The sequence below is a fragment of the Microcaecilia unicolor genome, chromosome 9, assembly GCF_901765095.1.
Source record: "Microcaecilia unicolor chromosome 9, aMicUni1.1, whole genome shotgun sequence".
Classification (NCBI taxonomy): domain Eukaryota; kingdom Metazoa; phylum Chordata; class Amphibia; order Gymnophiona; family Siphonopidae; genus Microcaecilia; species Microcaecilia unicolor.
Window position 1 is genome coordinate 16,127,815 of NC_044039.1, and position 20,473 is coordinate 16,148,287.

Consider the following 20,473-nt stretch of genomic DNA (forward strand, 5'->3'; position numbering starts at 1 on the left):
TTTTGTGTTCCTAGTTAGGAGGTCTATAATGTCTGCCATGTAGGCTGGTGCCTCTCCATGAATAATTTTATGAACTAGGGTGCAGATTTAACAAGCATCTAACAAGCTCTGGAATCTTAAGCCTTTATTATCAGCTACTTCAGGTTCCCCTCTGAAAATGTTTCCCTTCTGTGCTTTCTATCTAGCTCAGCCATTCCAATAACGGCCCATGTCAGTTTCCACAGAAGCTAGTGCGTGTTCGCTCCGAGTCCCTATCATTAGCTGGTACCATTGTGCAGTGGACTCCTTCCCCCTGGGGGCTGTGAATGCAGGCATCCCCAGCTCTGGCTGATCTGAATACTTGAAGCTAAGCTTGAGAATGAGACCCTGATCTCCGCCATAGCAGAGGGCATGACTGCCACGGTTCTTGAACCTAGTCTAGTTACTTAGCATTCCATGCATGGTAGGTCTCTAATGTAACTTAATTCTGTTACATATGTGCCTTTTTGGGGAAAGAAATAAGGGGGGGAGTGGACGGCTCACTATATATATAAAAAAAAATCATTTTATCAGTGCCGAGCATTCCTACATTTATTCGTGTGATCTCTTTAAGCACATAAAACTTGTTCCTTTTTTCTAAAATTAAAGCACCAAATTGGTACACCCTTTTCCTTTTCATCCAAAAAGAAACATTTAAATGGCTGTTATCGGAATATGCCAATTATTCACATGGAAAACTTAGAAACCACAGCAGTGTGTCTTTCCAGAGAATATCTGGACAAAATGATAGCAACAGACAAAGATAATTTGCATCTGAGCTCGCAGGGCAACTGGGCGGCAGCCAGTAGTTTTAAGATTTTAGCTCTCTGCTTAGTTTGTTAATGCCTCTCGCAATAACAGCAGCTAGACGTTGTGGTCCCAGCAATAGCACAATACCAAAAGCTATGCAAGACCTCACGTGCTTAAGCTGAAATAGCCGAGAACAAGACGTCGTCGGTGAAAGTGACAACTGAAGCTTATCCAGTGGCCCCAATGATATCTCTCTATATAAAAGGCAACACCAACGTTCTATGAAGCCTCCAGCCCGAAGTGTGAAGAGGGAGAGATATCCGGTTTCCCCATGAGTGTCTGCCCCGCCCTCTCTGTAACACAAACAGTCAGTGAAGGAAAACACAGCAAAGCAGTGAAGGACTCAGAGGGGGGCGGGGAGAGAGGGCAGAGGGCAGGGACACACACACTCCCACTCCCACATGCACACAGAAGAAAACCTTGCTAGCCCCCGTTTCATTTGCATCAGAAACGGGGCTTTTTTACTAGTATCGTATAAGATGCAGCCGAAGCCACTTGAGTTCTGCACCAGTAATTTATTTCTTCCACACTTAGGAAAACATCATTCTTGCAAAGGTTTGTGCTCTCATTTCTAAGGGTTTAATTGAGGTTGTTTGTCAAACACGACAGGACCAAACCTGGCCTTGAATGCTGACCCACTTTGGATAGGTGCAGAAGGACAATGCTTCAGCAAAACTTTCTCCTAAGCCAGAAAGAGCCACAGGTTAACTGAAGCCATATGTAATATGAGGAAAGGATGCTGATGTGTGCGTTCCTCAGCGCCAACTACCCTATTGTTTATAGTTTCGTTTTAAATTGTTCTGATTAAAGCTGTATCTCTTTGGCATACAAACATCTAAAGCAAACTGCAAGCTTAACGTCGACAATCGCACTTCCCATTCTGTTTGATCAACCCAAAAACGCACTCTCCGAAACAAAACTTCAAACACGATTAAATGAATTGGCAGATATTGGCTGCAGCTTTATTAACGTGAGGCGACCTTTAACAAATAAAATAAATAAATAAACATTAACTCCCCCCCCCCAACCCACACAGCTAGTCTGTAGTGAAATACCTGCCCCATTATTTGCCCAACGATAATCAACTTCAATCTCCTACGCATATTCAGAGGTGCTGCCAGGTCGTGCCCCTTTTCAAGGCGGTGACACACTTGAGACACCACTTAAATAGGCCTCCACTAAGCCCACATATCAACAATGACCCATAAGCCTTCTCATTCTTACACTCTTCCCCCGGCTTAAGCTGTGACCGTCGTTTGCGTTTTGTTGTACATTAATTTTGCTCGTCTCTACAGTATCCTTTTGCTCTCTCTGTACTGTAATACAGTATTCTTCAGCCTACAATTCTGGAATAGGGCCATACTTTATTTTAGAAGCATATTGGGTATTTGGCCAGACTATCTGGTACTGTATCCTGTGATAGGGACTTTCAATCCAGTGCACTGTTTAAAAGGGCTTTTCCCATGCATCCAATGTTGACTTTATTAAAGTGTTGGTTAACATGCCCTGACGGTAGCTTCCTGAACTGTGGTGTAATCTTCGAGTTTCCTCTTTCCTAGACATAACATGAAGGCACGCTCCTGATGAACTGTGTGTGCAGGCATGAAGTCATTCTTTTTGTATGGGCTGCAGTAGAATGTGCTGCCGTCAGTCACCTGTTGTGAGGTGACCTTTTTTTTTTTTATTATTACTTCACGGAAGAATGCAAGCTCTTGGACAGCTGAACTTCAGAAGGAATTCATAGAGCGGAGGAGTAGCCTAGTGGTTAGAGCACCAGTCTGGACATCCAGAGGTGGCCGGTTCAAATCCCACTGCTGCTCTTTGTGCACTTAACCCTCCATTGACTCAGGTACAAACTTAGATTGTGAGCCCTCTTGGGACAGAGAAATATCCAGTGTACCTGAATGTAACTCACCTTGAGCTACTACTGAAAAAGGTGTGAGCAAAATCTAAATAAATAAATAAGATTCTGGAATCTTAAAGAGTGACAAGATTCCATGCAGAATCTCAAAGAGTAGCAACATTCCATGTAGAACCCCAAAGAATAGCAGGATTCTGGAGTGGAGGAGTGGCCTAGTGGTTAGAGCACCAGTCTTGTAATTGAGAGCTGACCAGTTCAAATCCCATTGCTGCTCCTTGTGATCTTGGGCAAGTCACTTAATCCTCCATTGCCTCAGGTACAAAATTAGACTGTGAGCCCTCCAGGGACAGAGAAATACCCAGTGTACCTGAATGTAACTCACCTTGAGCTGCCACTGAAAAAGGTGTGAGCAAAATCCAAATAAATAGTGGTCAATAAAAACATGTGAGGATGGTAATCTTGCTTTTCCCTTGACAAGTATGATGGAACAAAGGGTATTCGTTAATACCCTGCTCAATCATAAATTTTTTTTTTTTTTAAAAGGTGCTTATGATTTACTGGAAATAATGTCTAAAAAATGCATTTCTTCCTCTCAAATTGCTGGCACGAGCAAGATGAAAATAGGAGTTGTGCGTAGCAGCCTTAATGGATGTGGCCAGAAAAATCCTGCTCATAGGCCTTAATTTGAAGCTGCCAAGTGGTCTGTGTGTACGGTACATCCTATCAGGCAGGGTTAAATGGATCACAGTTTAATAATGGATAGGAGCAATGTTTTTTATCTGTGGGCTGCAAACAGATCTGTTTTTCAAGATATTCATGGTGAATATTTATGAGATTCATTTTGCATTCAGGAGCTCAATGGCTGATCTGCATATTGTTGTTATCCTGAAAACCAGACCTTGTGGGTCAGCATTAGTTATCCCTGACTTCCCCTTCTAACAGGAAATTGTCATGGTTTGCAGCTATTTGGATTGTGATTAGATTATTTTTAGCATTCCATATACTAATCTATGGGGCCTCTAGAGGATCCTCCCCCCCCCCCCTCAAAAGAGGGGGGGGGGGGGTAGAGTGGGGCAGGAAATTATATTGCTAGGATATTTTAAACAAATCCTGTAAAACTTTGGATGGCTATTGACAGTTCATTTTCAAGCCAACAGAAGTAAAATTATTTGTAATGGCAAGAAATGGAATAGAAATTAGATAAAACCTTTATAGAAAAAAGAAATTGTGGAGGTTTTTCTGACTTATGAATGCAGGCTAAGCTTGTCACTTTCATGACTTATTTTGGGCTATTCTGAAGTCTTTTCCTGCTACACATTTATGTGTTTATAATTGCTCAAAATGTTTTTGACATTCATATTTGGTTGGATTTACTTTTTGGTGGAAGAAATGGATTTGAACACGAAAAGCATTCCATAATCTTCTATGCAGCCTTCTGCTCATGGTAGTCTGGGTACACTTCCTTTGCAGGCACAGAAGGGAGCTGACAACGGATGTAGAATATTTTCAGTTATCCTTTCAAATAAATCACATTTTTTTTTCTCTTTATGACCTCTTCGCCCTTCCTTTCAAAGGCTAGAGGAGGAATTATTCAAATTTGGAAGGCGGAGGCAGCAGGTCAGGGGCCTTAAAGTTAATAGGAACATTTGCAATCCACTAAGTGGCCCTTTTACTAAGCCGCGAAGGCGCCTACGCGCTCCCAACTTGCGCCAAATTGGAGTTTCCGCTCGGTTACCACGTGGCCCTTGCAGTAATTTTTCTTTTCTTTCATTTGGCAGCTACGCGTGTCAAGTGGCATTTGACGCGTGTAGACCATTACCGCCCAGCTACCGCCTGAGACCTTACCTCGCTAGGTCGATGGCTTGCGGTAAGGTCTCAGATCGAAAATGGACGCGCGACAATTTTCATTTTGCTGCACATCTGTTTTCGGCAAAAAAAAAAAGGCACTTTTTGTAGATCCGCTCAAAAATAATTCTGCACTCGCCCAAAACGTCTGCACTACCGCAGACCATTTTTCAGCACATCTCTGTAAAAGGACCCCTATGTAAATTGTGGATATACTTAAGTGTTTAAGTTTTTGATTTTATTATTATAATAACTTTTATTCTTCCCAAACGTAAGTCTGAAGATGTATTCTTTGTAGCCATCCCTCATTTTCTCTTCATTATGCATTCCAAGGTTTATCTTAAACTGCCTTTTGAGAAGACCTAACCATGAGGTTTCCTTCTCCAAGTCGCACCTGATAACCTCTTTCCTTCCGATAACTGCTTATTTTTATCTGTGGTGTCTTGTGTGACATATGAATCATTTCATAAACTGATGATTGAACCATGTTGTAATATTTGGAACAACCAAAAATGTCTTTGTTCTTTTAGTGTGGTCACATACCACTTCTCTTAGGTTTGCCATCTGACTATAGTGTTCAGATTAGCAATATTAATATATCCATACTCCTGACATCTGCTTTTTATTATAATTTTTTACTGCGAAATTCTTGTCTACATATTTATTGAATAATCTGCAATTCAACGAAAATTAAAATGGCGGAGCATGCCTGCTTTATTTGGCAGACCTGCATACTTTATCAAGGAATGTGTCTTAATTATTTTGTAAACCTAAGTTGCCTATGTCCAGTTATTTGTCAGATAATGAGAGATTACAGTTAGGTTTTATATATCTATAGATATAGATTTAGATAGATATAGATATGAAGGGAAGAGGCCATTGGAACTGGTGCATTATGAATCTCAATTATCTGCTTAGGCCTGAGTTTTCTGAAACAAAATTTCAAAAGGGATCCCCAACATACTGCAGATCAGGACACCCTTCCCTGCATTTGGAAGCTAACTATTCCTTTTTGAAAATATAAGGGTCCTTTTACTAAGGCGCACTGAAAAGCGGCCTGTGCTGGCGTAGACGCGTGCATTGGATGCACGCAGGTCCATTTTTCAGCGAGCCTGCAAAAAGGGCCTTTTTTGGAGGGCCGAAAGTGGACATGCAGCAAAATGAAAATTTGTATGCGGCCATTTTGGGCCTGAGAACTTACTGCCACCTATTGACTTAGCGGTAAGGTCTCGCTCGTTAATCGGATGGTAATTGTCAGCGCGCATACAGTGCTGATTACCGCCCATAGTGGGCGCACATAAAGAATGAAATTACTGCCCGGGCCACACGGTAGCAGGGCAGTAATCCCAAATTAGTAAAAGGGCCCCTCAGTAAAGTTTGCTCAGTCGTATTTCTAATGTGGGTCTGGCAGGATTTCATCAGGAGCAGAGAGATAGGCAAGCTTTTTGTTTTGTTTTTGTTTTTTTACTTGCTACATCTGGCGTCTGCTTTGCATTTACATTCAGTAGTCTGCAGGGTGCAAAGGTAATAGTGGATGATGAGCTGGTGACAGCCCTGGGCAAGAGAAATCCCAAAAACTTCATCATTCCAGTTTTTAGAACAGACCATATTTTCATGTTTTCAGGTACAGAATACCAGAAGTATTGCTGTTTCATTCAATTTTATTTTGGTTTTGAAAGAGGTTTTAGAAAGTCTACAAAAATGCAGAAAGATCGTTCATGTCTTAGGTATGAAAATATCAGAATGAAGAGAGTTAAGAATTAGGGATGTTCGTTCATTCAATGGTGTAAAAACATTTAGTATGCACTGAAGTTATTTAATGTACACTAATCTATGAATTAATTCACCTTAAGTTGATTTATACACATTAAAACAGTATTATAACGTGTGAGAAACATTAAAAAATCAGGAAAATTTCAGGAAGAAACAAAAATGGACTGAATTTGCTTGCCAATCTGCCAACTGAGGGTAGTTTTTTGTTTTGTTTTTTGCACTGGTTTATACAGCCATTTCCTGATGTTATGGGGCTCATTTTCAAAACACTTAGACTTACAAAGTTCCATAGGAACCTGTTGAACTTTGTAACTCTAAGTGCTTTGCAAATACGCCTCGCACATGTCCTACCAAGAATTAAGATGATGGTTCAAGCATAGGAAGAAAGCATATCGAAACTAGCACATACTTGAGATGATATTTGCAAACTACAAAGATGGATAAACAGAGAAGTGGTTTGATAAAGTCTTCAGTTTTTGTAGTTTCTGTAATTTTAAACATGATGGTTTGTGTATGGTCACAAAAGTGACTTTCAGAAATTAATCCAGTGAAGAGTAAGTTCATCCTTTAACCAATGTTTCCCTATCAGAGCTATTAAGTTTTGGGGTTTTTTAAATAAAAGGTTTATATACAAGGATATTTGAATTATTTTAGTTCCACAGAAGGAGTGTTATTTTGTACCACGGGAACTGAGGTGTATATGAATGTGTTAAAAACGATGAATCCACAGAGACAAAAAAATTAATTGTCCCTTTGCTCTGTTTTTAAGGGTCGTAAAAGAGAGGCCGAAAGGTACTTCTTGAAGGCGATTCAGCTTGATCCCACTAAAGGAAATTGCTACATGCACTATGGTGAGTTTACGATCAATTTGTTCACTTCACTCCATTTTTGCTGTCATTCCACGACATGATTACAGATGGAAAAAGCTATCAGTGTCTTACACTTGACTTTCTCCCATTGACTTCTCCCATCAACTTCCCTCTTTATTACTAGACTAGTGGAACCATGCCCGTTTCCTCAACAATGAAACGGGCTCTAGGAAGGCTGTCATGTAAGGTTTTTTTCTCTCTCTCTCCCCTGCACTCCCATCCATGTCCAGCGATTCTTCCCTCCCCTCCCCTCCATGTCCAGCGATTCTCCTCTTCCCTGCCCTCCCATCCGTGTCCCGCGATTCTCTCCTCTACTGTCCTCCCATCCCATCCCATCCATGTCCATCAATTCTCCTCTGCCCTGCCCTCCCCTTCCTTCCTCCCTCCCTCCCTCCCCTCGATTTGTACCTGAACGTTCTCTGGCTGGTTGGCGCTGGCTTCCGTTCCATTCGTAACATCTCCTGACGTCAGCCAGCCTCCAGCGTTCCATTCCCTCTCACTGTTCCGCCCTCTGACGTCATTACGATATCTCCCAGTGAATCCACCAAAGAATGTCCTATAACTGAAATGATGCACAGTGTTACAAGAAAGTCCAACAAAATATTGTTATTTCGAGCTCTGGCTCTGCTTTAAAGATTCAGTTCTAAAATCTGCGGACACAGTATTGCATTTCAAGCACTGGCTCTGCTTTAGGGACTGCCTTCCAAAATCTACAAATAGCACCATTGGTCTTCTCTCAAACCGGACCCAAGACCAGTCAGCATTTTTACTACAATGTGCTTGTTAGCAACTCACTCTGCACGTTGCATCGATGGTGATGATGTACAGTGAGCAAATGAATGTGTGTGACCGTCAACCCAATAAAGGAGTACTTCTGTCTCCAAAATGCCAGGAGTGCGACCTTGAGTTAGAGATCTGTATGTATAACAGGAAAATAATCTTCATGCTGAAAACTTCCAAACAAGTTACCCCATGGGAAATCCACTATCACCTCGGGGACAGCCTGAAAGTTATTTGATAAAAATTGTAAACCTCAATAAAACCCAAAGAAGGAAGTCCTGAGTATCAGTATCATTCATATCATTTTGATATTATAATTACCACTTTCAAGTTGTAAGCGTCGTTGTGAGCAAGGCTTGAGATTTCAAGGCAGGGAGTTTTAGGGGAAAAGGCAGGGGTTGTCCTCTCTGTAGTGTTAAGATTTCAGTACATAATGCTATCAGTCTACATATAAAAAAATTAATTCATTAAAGTCCTTTTGTTCTGACAGTAAGAAATTGAAACTAGTTTTCAAATTGCAGATACAAACAGTGACTACAAATACATAAGCAAAAAAGTGTTCTGCTAATTGAAAATGTGCAAAATATTTTTGAAAATGTAAGCTATACCTGCTTGATGATTTTGTGTTGTTTATTGGTTGTTTGGAGAGTATGCATATATAGAACCTGCTTGAGTGTTGGAAATGGTCTGTCACTTTTGGGTGGGGTGAGGTGTGCATTCACATCCTGTTGGGAGAGGGAGAGACACATGTCAGATATAGTGAGCTGGCAAAGAGCCTTGACATGTCGAAACAGGTGAACTGTGGAAGAAGGAGAGAAGAGAGTTTTTGTGCTGGTGATGAGAGGGGGAGGGAAGGGAAACAACAGGATAGCGGTTCCCAAACCTGATCATGGAGGAACCCCGGCCGGTCAGATTTTCAGGATATCCACAGTGAATATTCATAAGATAGATTTGCACGCAGTAGAGGCAGTGCATGCAAATCTCTCTCATGAATATTCGTTGTGGATATCCTGAAAACCTGACCGGCTGGGGTGCCTCCAGGATCAGGTTTGGGAACCACTGGAAAAGGAGCTTTGGGGGAGGAGAAAAGGAAACTGTGTGTTCTGGGGGAGGAGGGAGGGGAGACAGTGTGCATGGTGGGTGAGGGAGAGAGTTCGTCAGTCAGGTTCGTAGGGTGTAAATGCTGGTGTCATAACAAATGTTTTGCAGGAGTCTGTTAGTTTTTATTATTTATTTATTTTAGTGCATTTCTAATTTTTATTACTGTTATTATTATAATTTGTTCATTAAAAACTACCAGTAGCCAAGCTAATAAAAAGTCAGTATCCACTTTAACCTTGGTTCTGAATTCCTTTCTCCCATAATATTCTATGAGAACTGTATCTACTATTGAAAAAGGTCCTTTCTCACCTTCTGCCGCCTTGATCATAATACCGTGATTTGAGGAATGCGTTCCTGTTTTAGATTTGTTATGTTTTGTTTTTTTCAGGTCAGTTTCTCTTAGAAGAAGGCCGCTTAATAGATGCAGCTGAGATGGCTCAGAAAGCTGCAGAATTTGACAGCTCCGAGTTTGATGTGGTCTTCAATGCAGCTCACATGCTCAGGTTGGCCTTCCTCCGTGGACTGCCCTCAGAATGTGCACATAATTATCATGTTTTATTTATCAAACAATATATTACAATATTTATTATATACTAAAGTAAACTTGCTATGCACATATTTTTCATGGTTCAGCAGGACTTTGAGAGAGCAAAGATTGAACACTCCTCATTTTGATCCTTTCTTTTTACATACACATCAGTGCCTGAAGAATTGGCACTTGTACGATCTTGTAATTTTCTCCATGGTTGCATGATAAAATATTGTCTCCATTCAGCAGTCCTCTCTCTCTTTTTTTTCCATCAACCATAGCTATTTTAGAGACTTCAGTCACAAAAAATTGGAGAGGTCTCAGATTAGATCAGTGGAATCAATGCTTTAACTGCAGCTTGAGAAAACTGGAAATGCTTAAGTCTAAAAACAATTGGTCACTTAGTTGTGGTAGAAACCGAAGTAAAAAATGAAACTGCACCCTCGAGCCTCCCCTCCTCCACCCCAGTGGCAGCTCCCTTTGAGCCTACCTTTTTTCTTGGTGGGTAGTGGGCACAGGAGGCATTCCCTCTCACTCCTGCACACGGCTGGTCCAGAAAATGGCTTCTGGGACCTGCCCATTCCAATTCCATTTTCAAGATGCCAGGATCTCCCACAGCAGTCTCGTAAAACTTCCGCTGGAAGCCCTGGAACCCATTTTATGGGAATGGTGTGCACAGCAGCAGGAGAGAGAGAGAGTGGGAACACCCCTGCACCCTCTACCTACCAACGAATAGATAGGCCCAAGAGGGAGCCATCATGGGGAGGGGCTCAGGAAGGGGAGTTGCCATCAGCCAGCCTGTCTTCTACTGTGGGAAGGGGCTGAGAGTGATTACGAGGGTGAGGAAGAGTGAGTTTTGGTTTCAGCTGAAAATGCACTGACAATTAAAATTTTTAATTGTGATTAATCAATAGCCTGGGCCAGTGGTGTACATCTGACCTCCCTGCTTCCCCCGGCAGTCCAGAAGTTCTCTCTCTCCCTTCCTTCCTCCTCTTCCACCTCCTCTGATGCAACTTCCTGTTTCCAGTAGGGCAGGATGCAGCTGCAGAATGGCGCTTGGGGCCAGCCAGTTAGGGAAAGGGAAATGGAATTTGATATACTGCCTTTCTGAAGTTTTTGCAACTACATTCAAAGCGGTTTACATATATTCAGGTACTTATTTTGTACCAGGGGCAATGGAGGGTTAAGTGACTTGCCCAGAGTCACAAGGAGCTGCAGTGGAATAGAACTCAGTTTCCCAGGATCAAAGTCCACTACACTAACCACTAGGCCACTCCTCCACTCATTCCACCAATAAGAGCCAACCTCATCAGTGATGTCACAATGGCTTGATTGCCAGATACTTGGCTCACTTCTGATATTGTGATGTCATAAGGGAAAGGGAAACGGGACTTGATATACTGCCTTTCTGAGGTTTTTGCAACTACATTCAAAGCGGTTTACCTATATTCAGGTACTTATTTTGTACCAGGGGCAATGGAGGGTTAAGTGACTTGCCCAGAGTCACAAGGAGCTGCAGTGGGAATTGAACTCAGTTCCCCAGGATCAAAGTCTGCTGCACTAACCACTAGGCTACTCCTCCTCCTAGGCAAGTAGATTCAGGAAACTTAAACGGTGGATAGTTGGATTAGGTATTGCAAGCACTGCCAAAGATACAGCCAAGTTTAAAAAAGGGCCAAAGAGAAAGGAGGAAAGGGGGAGAGAGATCTTCCGGATTGTTGGAGGATGAGGTTGGAGGGTACAGTTTAATCTCATGATCAAAAATTTTACTAGGGCTCATGTACCCCATCCTTGAGCCCTAGTAAAATGCTACACAAGCTATTTGTCCTATAGCAGAAAAATTTTCCCCAGGAAAATGCCGAAATACTAGGGTAGGGATTATATGTTACACTGTAACTAGATATTTTGTGCATACTTCTATATGTATTTTCTGCCATATGAAGATTTTCATAATGTTGGCAATAATTAAACATATTTTAAATGCATTGTAGGAAATATTACGATGGGGGGGTAGATGGTTGACTTGAATTTGTTGTAGTCATAAAGGGGGATGGGATTTGATATACAGCCTTCCTCTGGTTACAATCAAAGTGGTTTACATGTTGTATCACTATAATGGGGGATGGGGAGAGACAAAGGAGAGATGAGATTTCACTTCTGAATAGGAAAAAAAAAAGATAAACAGGGCACACAGTACAGGAAATTATGTATAGCAAGAAATCAGACTACCCTAATGCTGAGTCTCTACAAGAAAGGATAGAGCAATGAGAACCAAAACAGACCTGGCCTCAAGAAAACTTTGAAGATGCAATGGATCAGTAAACATATTTGCACTCAGATCTGACAAAATATTTACATGGAAACTGAGGGGAAAACATTGCTCCAAGAGCACTTCTCCTCTCCCTTCACTCTCTATCTCAATTGATAACACCCTCATCGTCCCTGTCTCATCTGCCCGCAACCTTGGTGTCATCTTCGACTCCTCCCTCTCCTTCTCTGCGCATATCCAGCAGATAGCCAAGACCTGTCGCTTCTTCCTCTATAACATTAGCAAAATTCGCCCCCTCCTCTCTGAGCACACCACTCGAACTCTCATCCACTCTCCCATTACCTCTCGCCTTGACTACTGCAACCTACTCCTCACCGGCCTCCCACTTAGCCATCTATCCCCCCTTCAGTCCATCCAGAACTCGGCCGCACGTCTTATCTTCCGCCTTAACCGATATACTCATATCACCCCTCTCCTCAAGTCACTTCACTGGCTTCCGATCAGATACCGCATACAGTTCAAGCTTCTCCTACTCACCTACAAATGCACTCGATCTGCAGCCCCTCCTTATCTCTCTACTCTCATCTCCCCTTATGTCCCCACCCGTAACCTCCGCTCTCTTGACAAATCCCTCCTTTCAGTACCCTTCTCCACCACCGCCAACTCTAGGCTTCGCCCTTTCTACCTCGCTTCACCCCATGCTTGGAACAAACTCCCTGAGCCCATACGCCGGGCCCCCTCCCTACCCATCTTCAAATCATTGCTCAAATCCCACCTCTTCAATGTCGCCTTCGGCACCTAATCACTACACCTCCTCTCAGGAAATCTAAACTACCCCAACTTGACATTTTGTCCGTTAGATTGTAAGCTCTTCTGAGCAAGGACTGTCCTTATTGTTAATTTGTACAGCGCTGCGTAACCCTAGTAGCGCTCTAGAAATGTTAAGTAGTAGTAGTAGTGAATAGACATTGAGCCTAACCCGACTAGCTCTGAACGAATAGAGTCACACCATTACATGTGATCCCAAAAATCTCTTATACTTAAAGTGAAAATAAATTTGTAGAACCCAATTTCTATTGGGTTCCAAGGCAAATAATCAGGGTAGCCTTTTCAGATATGAAAGATTGTGACCCTTCAAAAGAACCATCGCATCTAAAGAATTCCCCAACTTCTCTTTCACAATGTTCAATCTTTCCCCATAAAGTCCCAGAGTTTCTCCATGTTGATCAGTCTGGTCTAAAGAGAACGCAAGCATTCCACGAACTTACCCAAAGAGAGACACCACAGACTGTCCAAGAAGTCTAACTGTATTCCATACCTTTCCCAGTCAGCTCCTCAGGCTTCTTTCTCCTACCCTCTAGGCTGTAATGATGATATCCAGATCCAAAACTGGTTCTTCACTTTGCTGCTCTGGCATAGACATGTCACCCTTCTCCAAATACCCCTCGCCAAAATTCAGCCACAGCAGAAACCGCTTACTGCCTGTCGCACCTACAGTCAGGAGCATCTTGCCAAGACAAGCCACCACAGCAGCTCCTGCATCTGCGGCACATTGAGAATTCCCTGGTGCATTAGATCTTCTTGGCCGTGGATGATTCTCACGTTGGGGCTCAGTGAGGTATATAGTACCTTGAGAGTAGATCCTTTCTGACCAAGCTTTTGCTCCCAAGCTAAAGCTCCTCTTGCAGAAACTGTACATTGCACTATAATCCCCCAAACTGTGGTCAGAGAAGAAACAGGATCTGGTGGGTAAATTCATGTTTTCCCCTTGCTCTTAAGTATGTTGAACCTTCTACCTCCATATTTGGTGACAAAGATATATATATCTTTGTCACCAAATATGGAGGTAGAAGGTTCAACATATATATATATATATAGATTCACTTTTATGTTTTATTTGTATGCTTTTGTACCATGTAGAGTTTGTATCAGCTTCTGTTCATGAAGGCATGCAAATCCATCTCATGTATGTTCGTTGTGGGTATCCTGAAAACCTGACTGGCCAGGTGTGCCCTGAGGACTCTGTTGCGAACCCTTTCACTGAAGCATGCAAGCTTTGTGGGTGCCTAAATGTTTGCACACAACTCTAGGTCTTAATTCCTGATGCAGGCATATTTGCTGTAAGGGGACCATGCCAGAGTTTTTAATTACTGTTTTGTGGTTTATTTTTCATGTTGTATACAATGATTCACTATTAAATATTGATACCATTATTATGTAACTAGTAAAAAAGGCCCATTTCTGACACAAATGAAACGGGCGCTAGCAAGGTTTTCCTCGGCTCCCCTGCAGCCACCCATGTCCAGCGACCCTCCTTTCTTCCCTGCCCCCCCCCCTCCAGCCACCCATGTCCAGCGACCCTCCTCTGGACATGGATCAGCTGTGAGGCATGCTTCCCCCCCCCCCCCCCCCCGGGTTCTGAAGTTGACATCATAATGGCTACGGTGATGTCAGCCTGATCTACGGAGCCTAGCAGACCAACACTGAATGAGCCACGGTCCCAGGCAAGTCAGAACGTTGGAGGTGAGAATTATTATATAGGATGCATCTTAATGAGACTAGTGACATCAGCTAGGACTTCGGAGCCCATCTGTGAAGAAAGTTACAGACACAGGCAGGCAGACGCATAGAATGTTGGAGGTGAGAATTATTATATAGGATAATCAGTTGCTACCACTCTCTTCCAACAGTTGACACTCAACAGCAGCAATGGCTAAAATCATCAGTATAATCACCGGTAGTGGTTTCACATCTCTGTCACCGTCATCTGCTGCACTGTTTTTGTTGTATTGTTTACAAACTCACATAAGCAATGGAACACTTTAGAGTAAGGTTTTCCAGAAGGTGAAACCATAATGGGCCATTGTTACATCCAGTAGTAGGCTGGCCACAGATGTATTTTTGTAAATAAAGAGATATGCACATGACTCAGGCATCACAGAAGGCGTCCACTGTGGTCAAGATCTTTCCCATTTGAATCTCTGCTGCCAAGCCCTGTTGCACAGGGAACATCGTGGTTGAGAATAGCTCCCGGGGCGGTGATAGAAAAATCACTAGCAGTAGAAGGAATGGTTTCCTAATTTCTTTATTACGCCCTTGTGGATTCTCCTGTACGTTACTATACATAATGTTCTGTTCCATTCTGCAGCCATGGCAGTTTCATCTTTGTCTTCATCACAGAAAGGAGTGGTAGAAATTTATCATATATGCCATGTTCCTTTACCCTCATAGTCCCTTAATAGTGTAGCCGTCTGTTCACTTCAGAATTTTAGCATCGAAATCCATGCAGTAAAGGCTACAATAAGGTACCATTCTGGGCTAATTCTATGCAGTCTGGTTACTGTTTTTGTTAATTTAAATTTAGGATAGACATAGAGTTAATTCATAGGACTCTTTCTTTACCTTGTTTTATTAAGAATCTATAACATGCTTGTCTTTAATAAGTTTTATAACTAAATAAAAAACGGGAAGCATCTCAATGCTACTTTCTCTTGTAAGCAGTTTGGTTAACCATAAAAAGTTGGGAATCATGATATTCAGCAGTTAGGGGCCCTTTTCGTAAGCCACGGCAAAGAGTGGTCTGCGGCAGTGCAAGCGCGTCTTTTGGGTATGCTCTGGACCAGTTTATACCGCATCCTGGAAAAGGGGCCCCCTTTTTTTTTTTTTTTTTTGAAGAGGCCAGAAATTGATGTACGGCAAAATAAAAAGCAGCGTGCGTCTATTTTCGGCCTGAGACCTTACCGCCACCCACTGACTTAGTGGTAAGGGCTCACTCGCTACCTGGGGTAGGCATGCAGCACATACGCACTGTTATTTACCGCCGGGTAAATGCCACGCGATACAAAATATTACATATTTTCTACAGGGTGTTTTCGGTGCTCACCAAATTCAGAATTACTGCCCGGGGCACGTGGTAGCCGGGCCATAATGCCAATTCGGCGATCGCTGCACATGCATAGGCCCATAAACTCCAAACGGCTCAGAATACTGCCGCCAGACTCATATTTGGAAAAACTAAATACGAAAGCGCTAAACCCTTAAGAGAGAAACTTCACTGGCTCCCAATTAAGGAATGAATTGCGTTCAAGATCTTCACGATTGTACACAAAATCATTCACGCAGACGCCCCAATCTACATGCTAGATCTCGTAGACCTACCTCCCAGAAACGCTAGAAGGTCGTCCTGCAACTTCCTCAACCTGCACTTCCCCAGCTGTAAAAGACTAAAATACAAACTGATGCATGCCGCTACCTTCTCCTACATGAGCACGCAGTTATGGAATGCACTACCTACAGACCTGAAGACAATCAACGAAATAACTATCTTCCGCAAATCTCTGAAGACATATTTCTTTAACAAAGCCTACAATGAGAACCGATATCAGATAAGCTCACCAATATCCCTCACCAACCCAATCAGTTATGAAAACCGACCCTCTATAACTACCCTAATCTATCCCTTCCTTCTCCTTTCTTCCCCTACCTAAACTATGCACAATACTACTGTATCTAAGATCCTGGAATGACAATGTTATATAACCATGTAAGCCACATTGAGCCTACAAATAGGTGGGAAAATGTGGGATACAAATGCAATAAATAAATATGAACCTATTTAAAAGGGCCCCTCAACCAGCTATGGCAAAATGTATAAAGATAGGGCTGACTCTTATGTGGTCCTTTTTATGAGGTTAGACCTTGGCTGGTTAAGTCCCGTCTCTGCTCCTGGAATGTCTCCAAAATAGCTGTATTTTTGTTGGGCACAAACCAAATCGCTTTGAATATTGACCCCTTAATTATCAAATGTATTATCCACCTTCTACGATTAAGTTATGCATGCATTTTCTCAAAAGGACTTTGCGTTTGTATGGTTAGTGTATTTCATAATTACTTAAGTAACTTAATTGGAGTGACTTTTGTTTTTGGTCTGATTTTTTTTCCCACATCAGACCATTCTTGTTTTTGGAATTGAAGTCTAAAATGGAATTTGCAGTTGTATGCACAGCTGGACGTTCGTTTTAAGGAAAATTCATTCTTTCATTTTCCATATTTGTTTTTACTTGACTGAACTTTCCCTTTTGTTTAATTTTCCTCCACAACCAGGCACTGTTAGGTGCTTTTTTTTTTTTTCTTTTAAACGGTGATGACAGCAAAGGCGACTGCAGAAGCATCACGAGAATGCTGCTGCTGTTCTAGCATCTCCGTGCGTTCGTAGCCGAAGTACGAGACTTCCAAGGTACACATTCCCATTGCCTTCCACAAAAATCTGAGCTGAATCATACTGAGGGCTAAAGTAAGTCCAGCTCCACCACACCCAGGCTAAATTGTTTTAGACTACTCTTGTCATATTAGTGAATTTATTATTATTGGGATCTCTATCCACCGAAAAATAGTTGCGGTCTCCCACTGCAAGAAAGGTCATGGGTCTTGCTGGCTTTTACAGCTGGTTGACTTACTAGTTGGGAACTGAGCCACAGAACAGAAACCTTTTCTTTTTCTGTGGAACTCTGCAGGTGTCTCTTGTAAAGGAGCTGCATAGGAAAGACTCCGCGTGTTACTGGGAACCTTCCACACAGGTCAGTGCAGTGTTTCATTTTCCTGGCTCTGAGACAGAGGCTGTTTTTGCTACGAAATATTTCTTGTCCTTCGTGTTTCTTCTCCGAGCATTCCAGTCCCTATTATTCATGTCTACTCTCCTTCTCTTAACAAACTATAATTTACTCTGGCGGTGGTTCCCTGTAGCGAAATACGTTTTTACTGCTTCATGTGGATCCAGCAAAATACGCTGCTTTATGGTAATAGAAGCGGATCTTAGTTTCCAACATTTATACTGCTTTCTTTTGGGTCACAAAGCGGGTGATTTTGTAACTTAATTCTGGCATTTGTATTTCGCTTAACCATCAAGTTCAAGGCGGAGAACAATCACAGGTGATGAGCGGGGACTCTGTCTGTTCCCAGAGGGCTCACTGTCTTGATTTTTGTACCCGAACAACGGGGGGTTAAGTGACTTGCCCAAGGTCACAAGGGAGCTGCAACGGGAATCAAACCCAGGACGCCGGGATCAAAGCCTGCTGCACTAACACTAACCATTAGGCCACTCCTCCACTTAGTTTAAGAAGGCACCTACTTAAGTTTTGTTCGATTATCCCCCCCCCCCCTCCTCTGTCACCTACGAAACTTAATGCAATATAACTCTGTATTTCTCATTACGGAAATGGCGATCGCCATTACGGAAGAATGTAAGCCACATTGAGCCTGCAAATAGGTAGGAAAATGTGGAATACAAATGCAACAAATAAATAAAGACACGTAAGCAGCAAGTGCAGACGTGTACGTGCTCGAAAGCGGATGTAAATGTCTATGCCTAGATTGAGTACAAGCGAGAATAGCACGGTTTATAATCGAACTCTGTACGAACTCTGCCCACGCTCACCCTTCATCTATATAGGGTGTGAAAAATTGGGCAGCAGGGGCCATTTGTGCGTATAACTAAATTTAGCTAATGGTCTCTAAATTACCAATAATTGTCATCATTAACTGGCAGTAATTGGTACTTAGTGCGGGCAATTGACTTACATCCCCATTCTCTAAACATAGGAGCAAATTCTATAAATGGCATTGAAACTTGGGTACAAAAAAAATTCAGTTCTAAACACTGTTATATAAAGGGTACGTGCCTGATGTAGATTAGCTGTTAGCGTGGATCCTGCGCCTAACTTTTGGGCACTGGACTTTTGCCTGCTAAAACCTGGTGTAAATACCGACATCCAGTATAGGCATGGTAAGGCAGTCTTGTGTAATTCCATGTGCCACGTTTCTGAACGCACACAAATTCTTTTGATTCTAATTAAGTGCAATAATTGGTTCTTAGCTCCCAATTATTGCTAGTTAGGAGCTCGATAAATTAGGTTGCGTACACAACTGAGTGCACACCCAAATTGCAGTGAGCAAATTTGGGCGCCATATATAGAATCTGGGGCATAGCACCTAATTTCTATGGCGTGCGACTCCTTAGGGTGGCATGGATATAGGAGGGGCAAGGGCAGGTAAGGGAATGTTGAGCAATAGAATATGGTCATTTATGCACCTAACTGCTAGTACTTACGAACTATAAAATTATATGCACACTTCTCTAAATGCAGGGAAATCACAGCAAATATATTCCTATAAATCCCAGCAAGAAAACAGCTTTTTCAGTTACTTATTTTCTCAGCATGTCACTATATACTAAATCACTCTATCAAAGCAAAATTTTAAAATAATGTCTAATAAGGACATAAGAATAGACATACTGGGTCAGACCAATAGTCCATCTAGCCCAGTATCCTGTTTCCAACAGTGGCCAATCCAGGTCACAAGTACCTGACAGAAACCCAAAGAGTAGCAACATTCCATGTAGAACCTCAAAGAGTAGCACCATTGCATGCAGAACCTCAAAGAGTAGCACCATTGCATGCAGAACCTCAAAGAGTAGCACCATTGCATGTAGAACCTCAGAGTAGCACCATTGAATGCAGAACCTCAAAGAGTAGCACCATTGCATGTAGAACCTCAGAGTAGCACCATTGCATGCAGAACCTCAAAGAGTAGCACCATTGCATGTAGAACCTCAAAGAGTAGCACCATTGCATGTAGAACCTCAAAGAGTAGCACCATTCCATGCTACAAATCTCAGGGCAAGCAGTAGTTTCCCCATGTCTGTCTCAATAGCCAACTATGGACTTTTCCTCCAGGAACTTGTTCAAACCCTTTTTAAACCCAGATAAGCTAACCACTGTCACTACATCCTCTGGCAAAGAGTTCCAGAGCTTCACTATTCTTTGGAAAAATATTTCCTCCTATTTGTTTTAAAAGTATTTCCATGTAACTTCATTGTGTAAAAATATCAATTCACTCAGGATTTTATAGACCTCTGCCGTCTCTTTTCCAAGTTGAAGAGCCATAACCTCTTTAGCCATCCCTTTTAACGTTTTGAACCTTTTCTAGTTCCACTATATCTTTTTTTGAGGTACAGCAACCAGAAATGAACACAATACTCAAGGTTCAAACGCATCATGTAGCGATACAAAGGCATTATAGTATTTTTGGTCTTATTCACCATCCCTTTCCTAATAATTCCTAGCATCCCGTTTTGCTTTTTTGGCCGCTGCCGCTCACTGAGCAGAAGATTTCAGCGTATTATTTACAATGACACCCGGATCTTTTTCTTGAGCGCTGACCCCCAAGGTGGACCCTAGCATCAGGTAACTGTGATTCAGATTATTCTTTCCAATGTGCATCACCTTGCACCTACGAATACCAACCCCCAATAGGCAAGCCACTCTACCCCTAGCCCACTGCTCCCCCATCCATTGCTCAATTTTATCCCACACTTATCTGCCAAACGTTATATACAGTGGGGGAAATAAGTATTTGATCCCTTGCTGATTTTGTAAGTGTGCCCACTGACAAAGACATGAGCAGCCCATAATTGAAGGGTAGGTTATTGGTAACAGTGAGAGATAGCACATCACAAATTAAATCCGGAAAATCACATTGTGGAAAGTATATGAATTTATTTGCATTCTGCAGAGGGAAATAAGTATTTAATCCCTCTGGCAAACAAGACCTAATACTTG

At 42.2% G+C, this 20,473-nt stretch overlaps 1 protein-coding gene across 1 annotated transcript in view; it reads left to right on the forward strand.

Annotated features, from left to right (window-relative positions):
• Positions 1-20,473, forward strand: part of TMTC2 (transmembrane O-mannosyltransferase targeting cadherins 2) — a 312,659-nt gene that overhangs the window by 235,642 nt on the left and 56,544 nt on the right. Inside the window, exons 9-10 of the mRNA XM_030214877.1 lie at positions 7,077-7,158; positions 9,446-9,560. Of these exons, the coding sequence (XP_030070737.1) occupies positions 7,077-7,158; positions 9,446-9,560 (197 nt within the window). The remainder of the gene's footprint in view (positions 1-7,076; positions 7,159-9,445; positions 9,561-20,473) is intronic.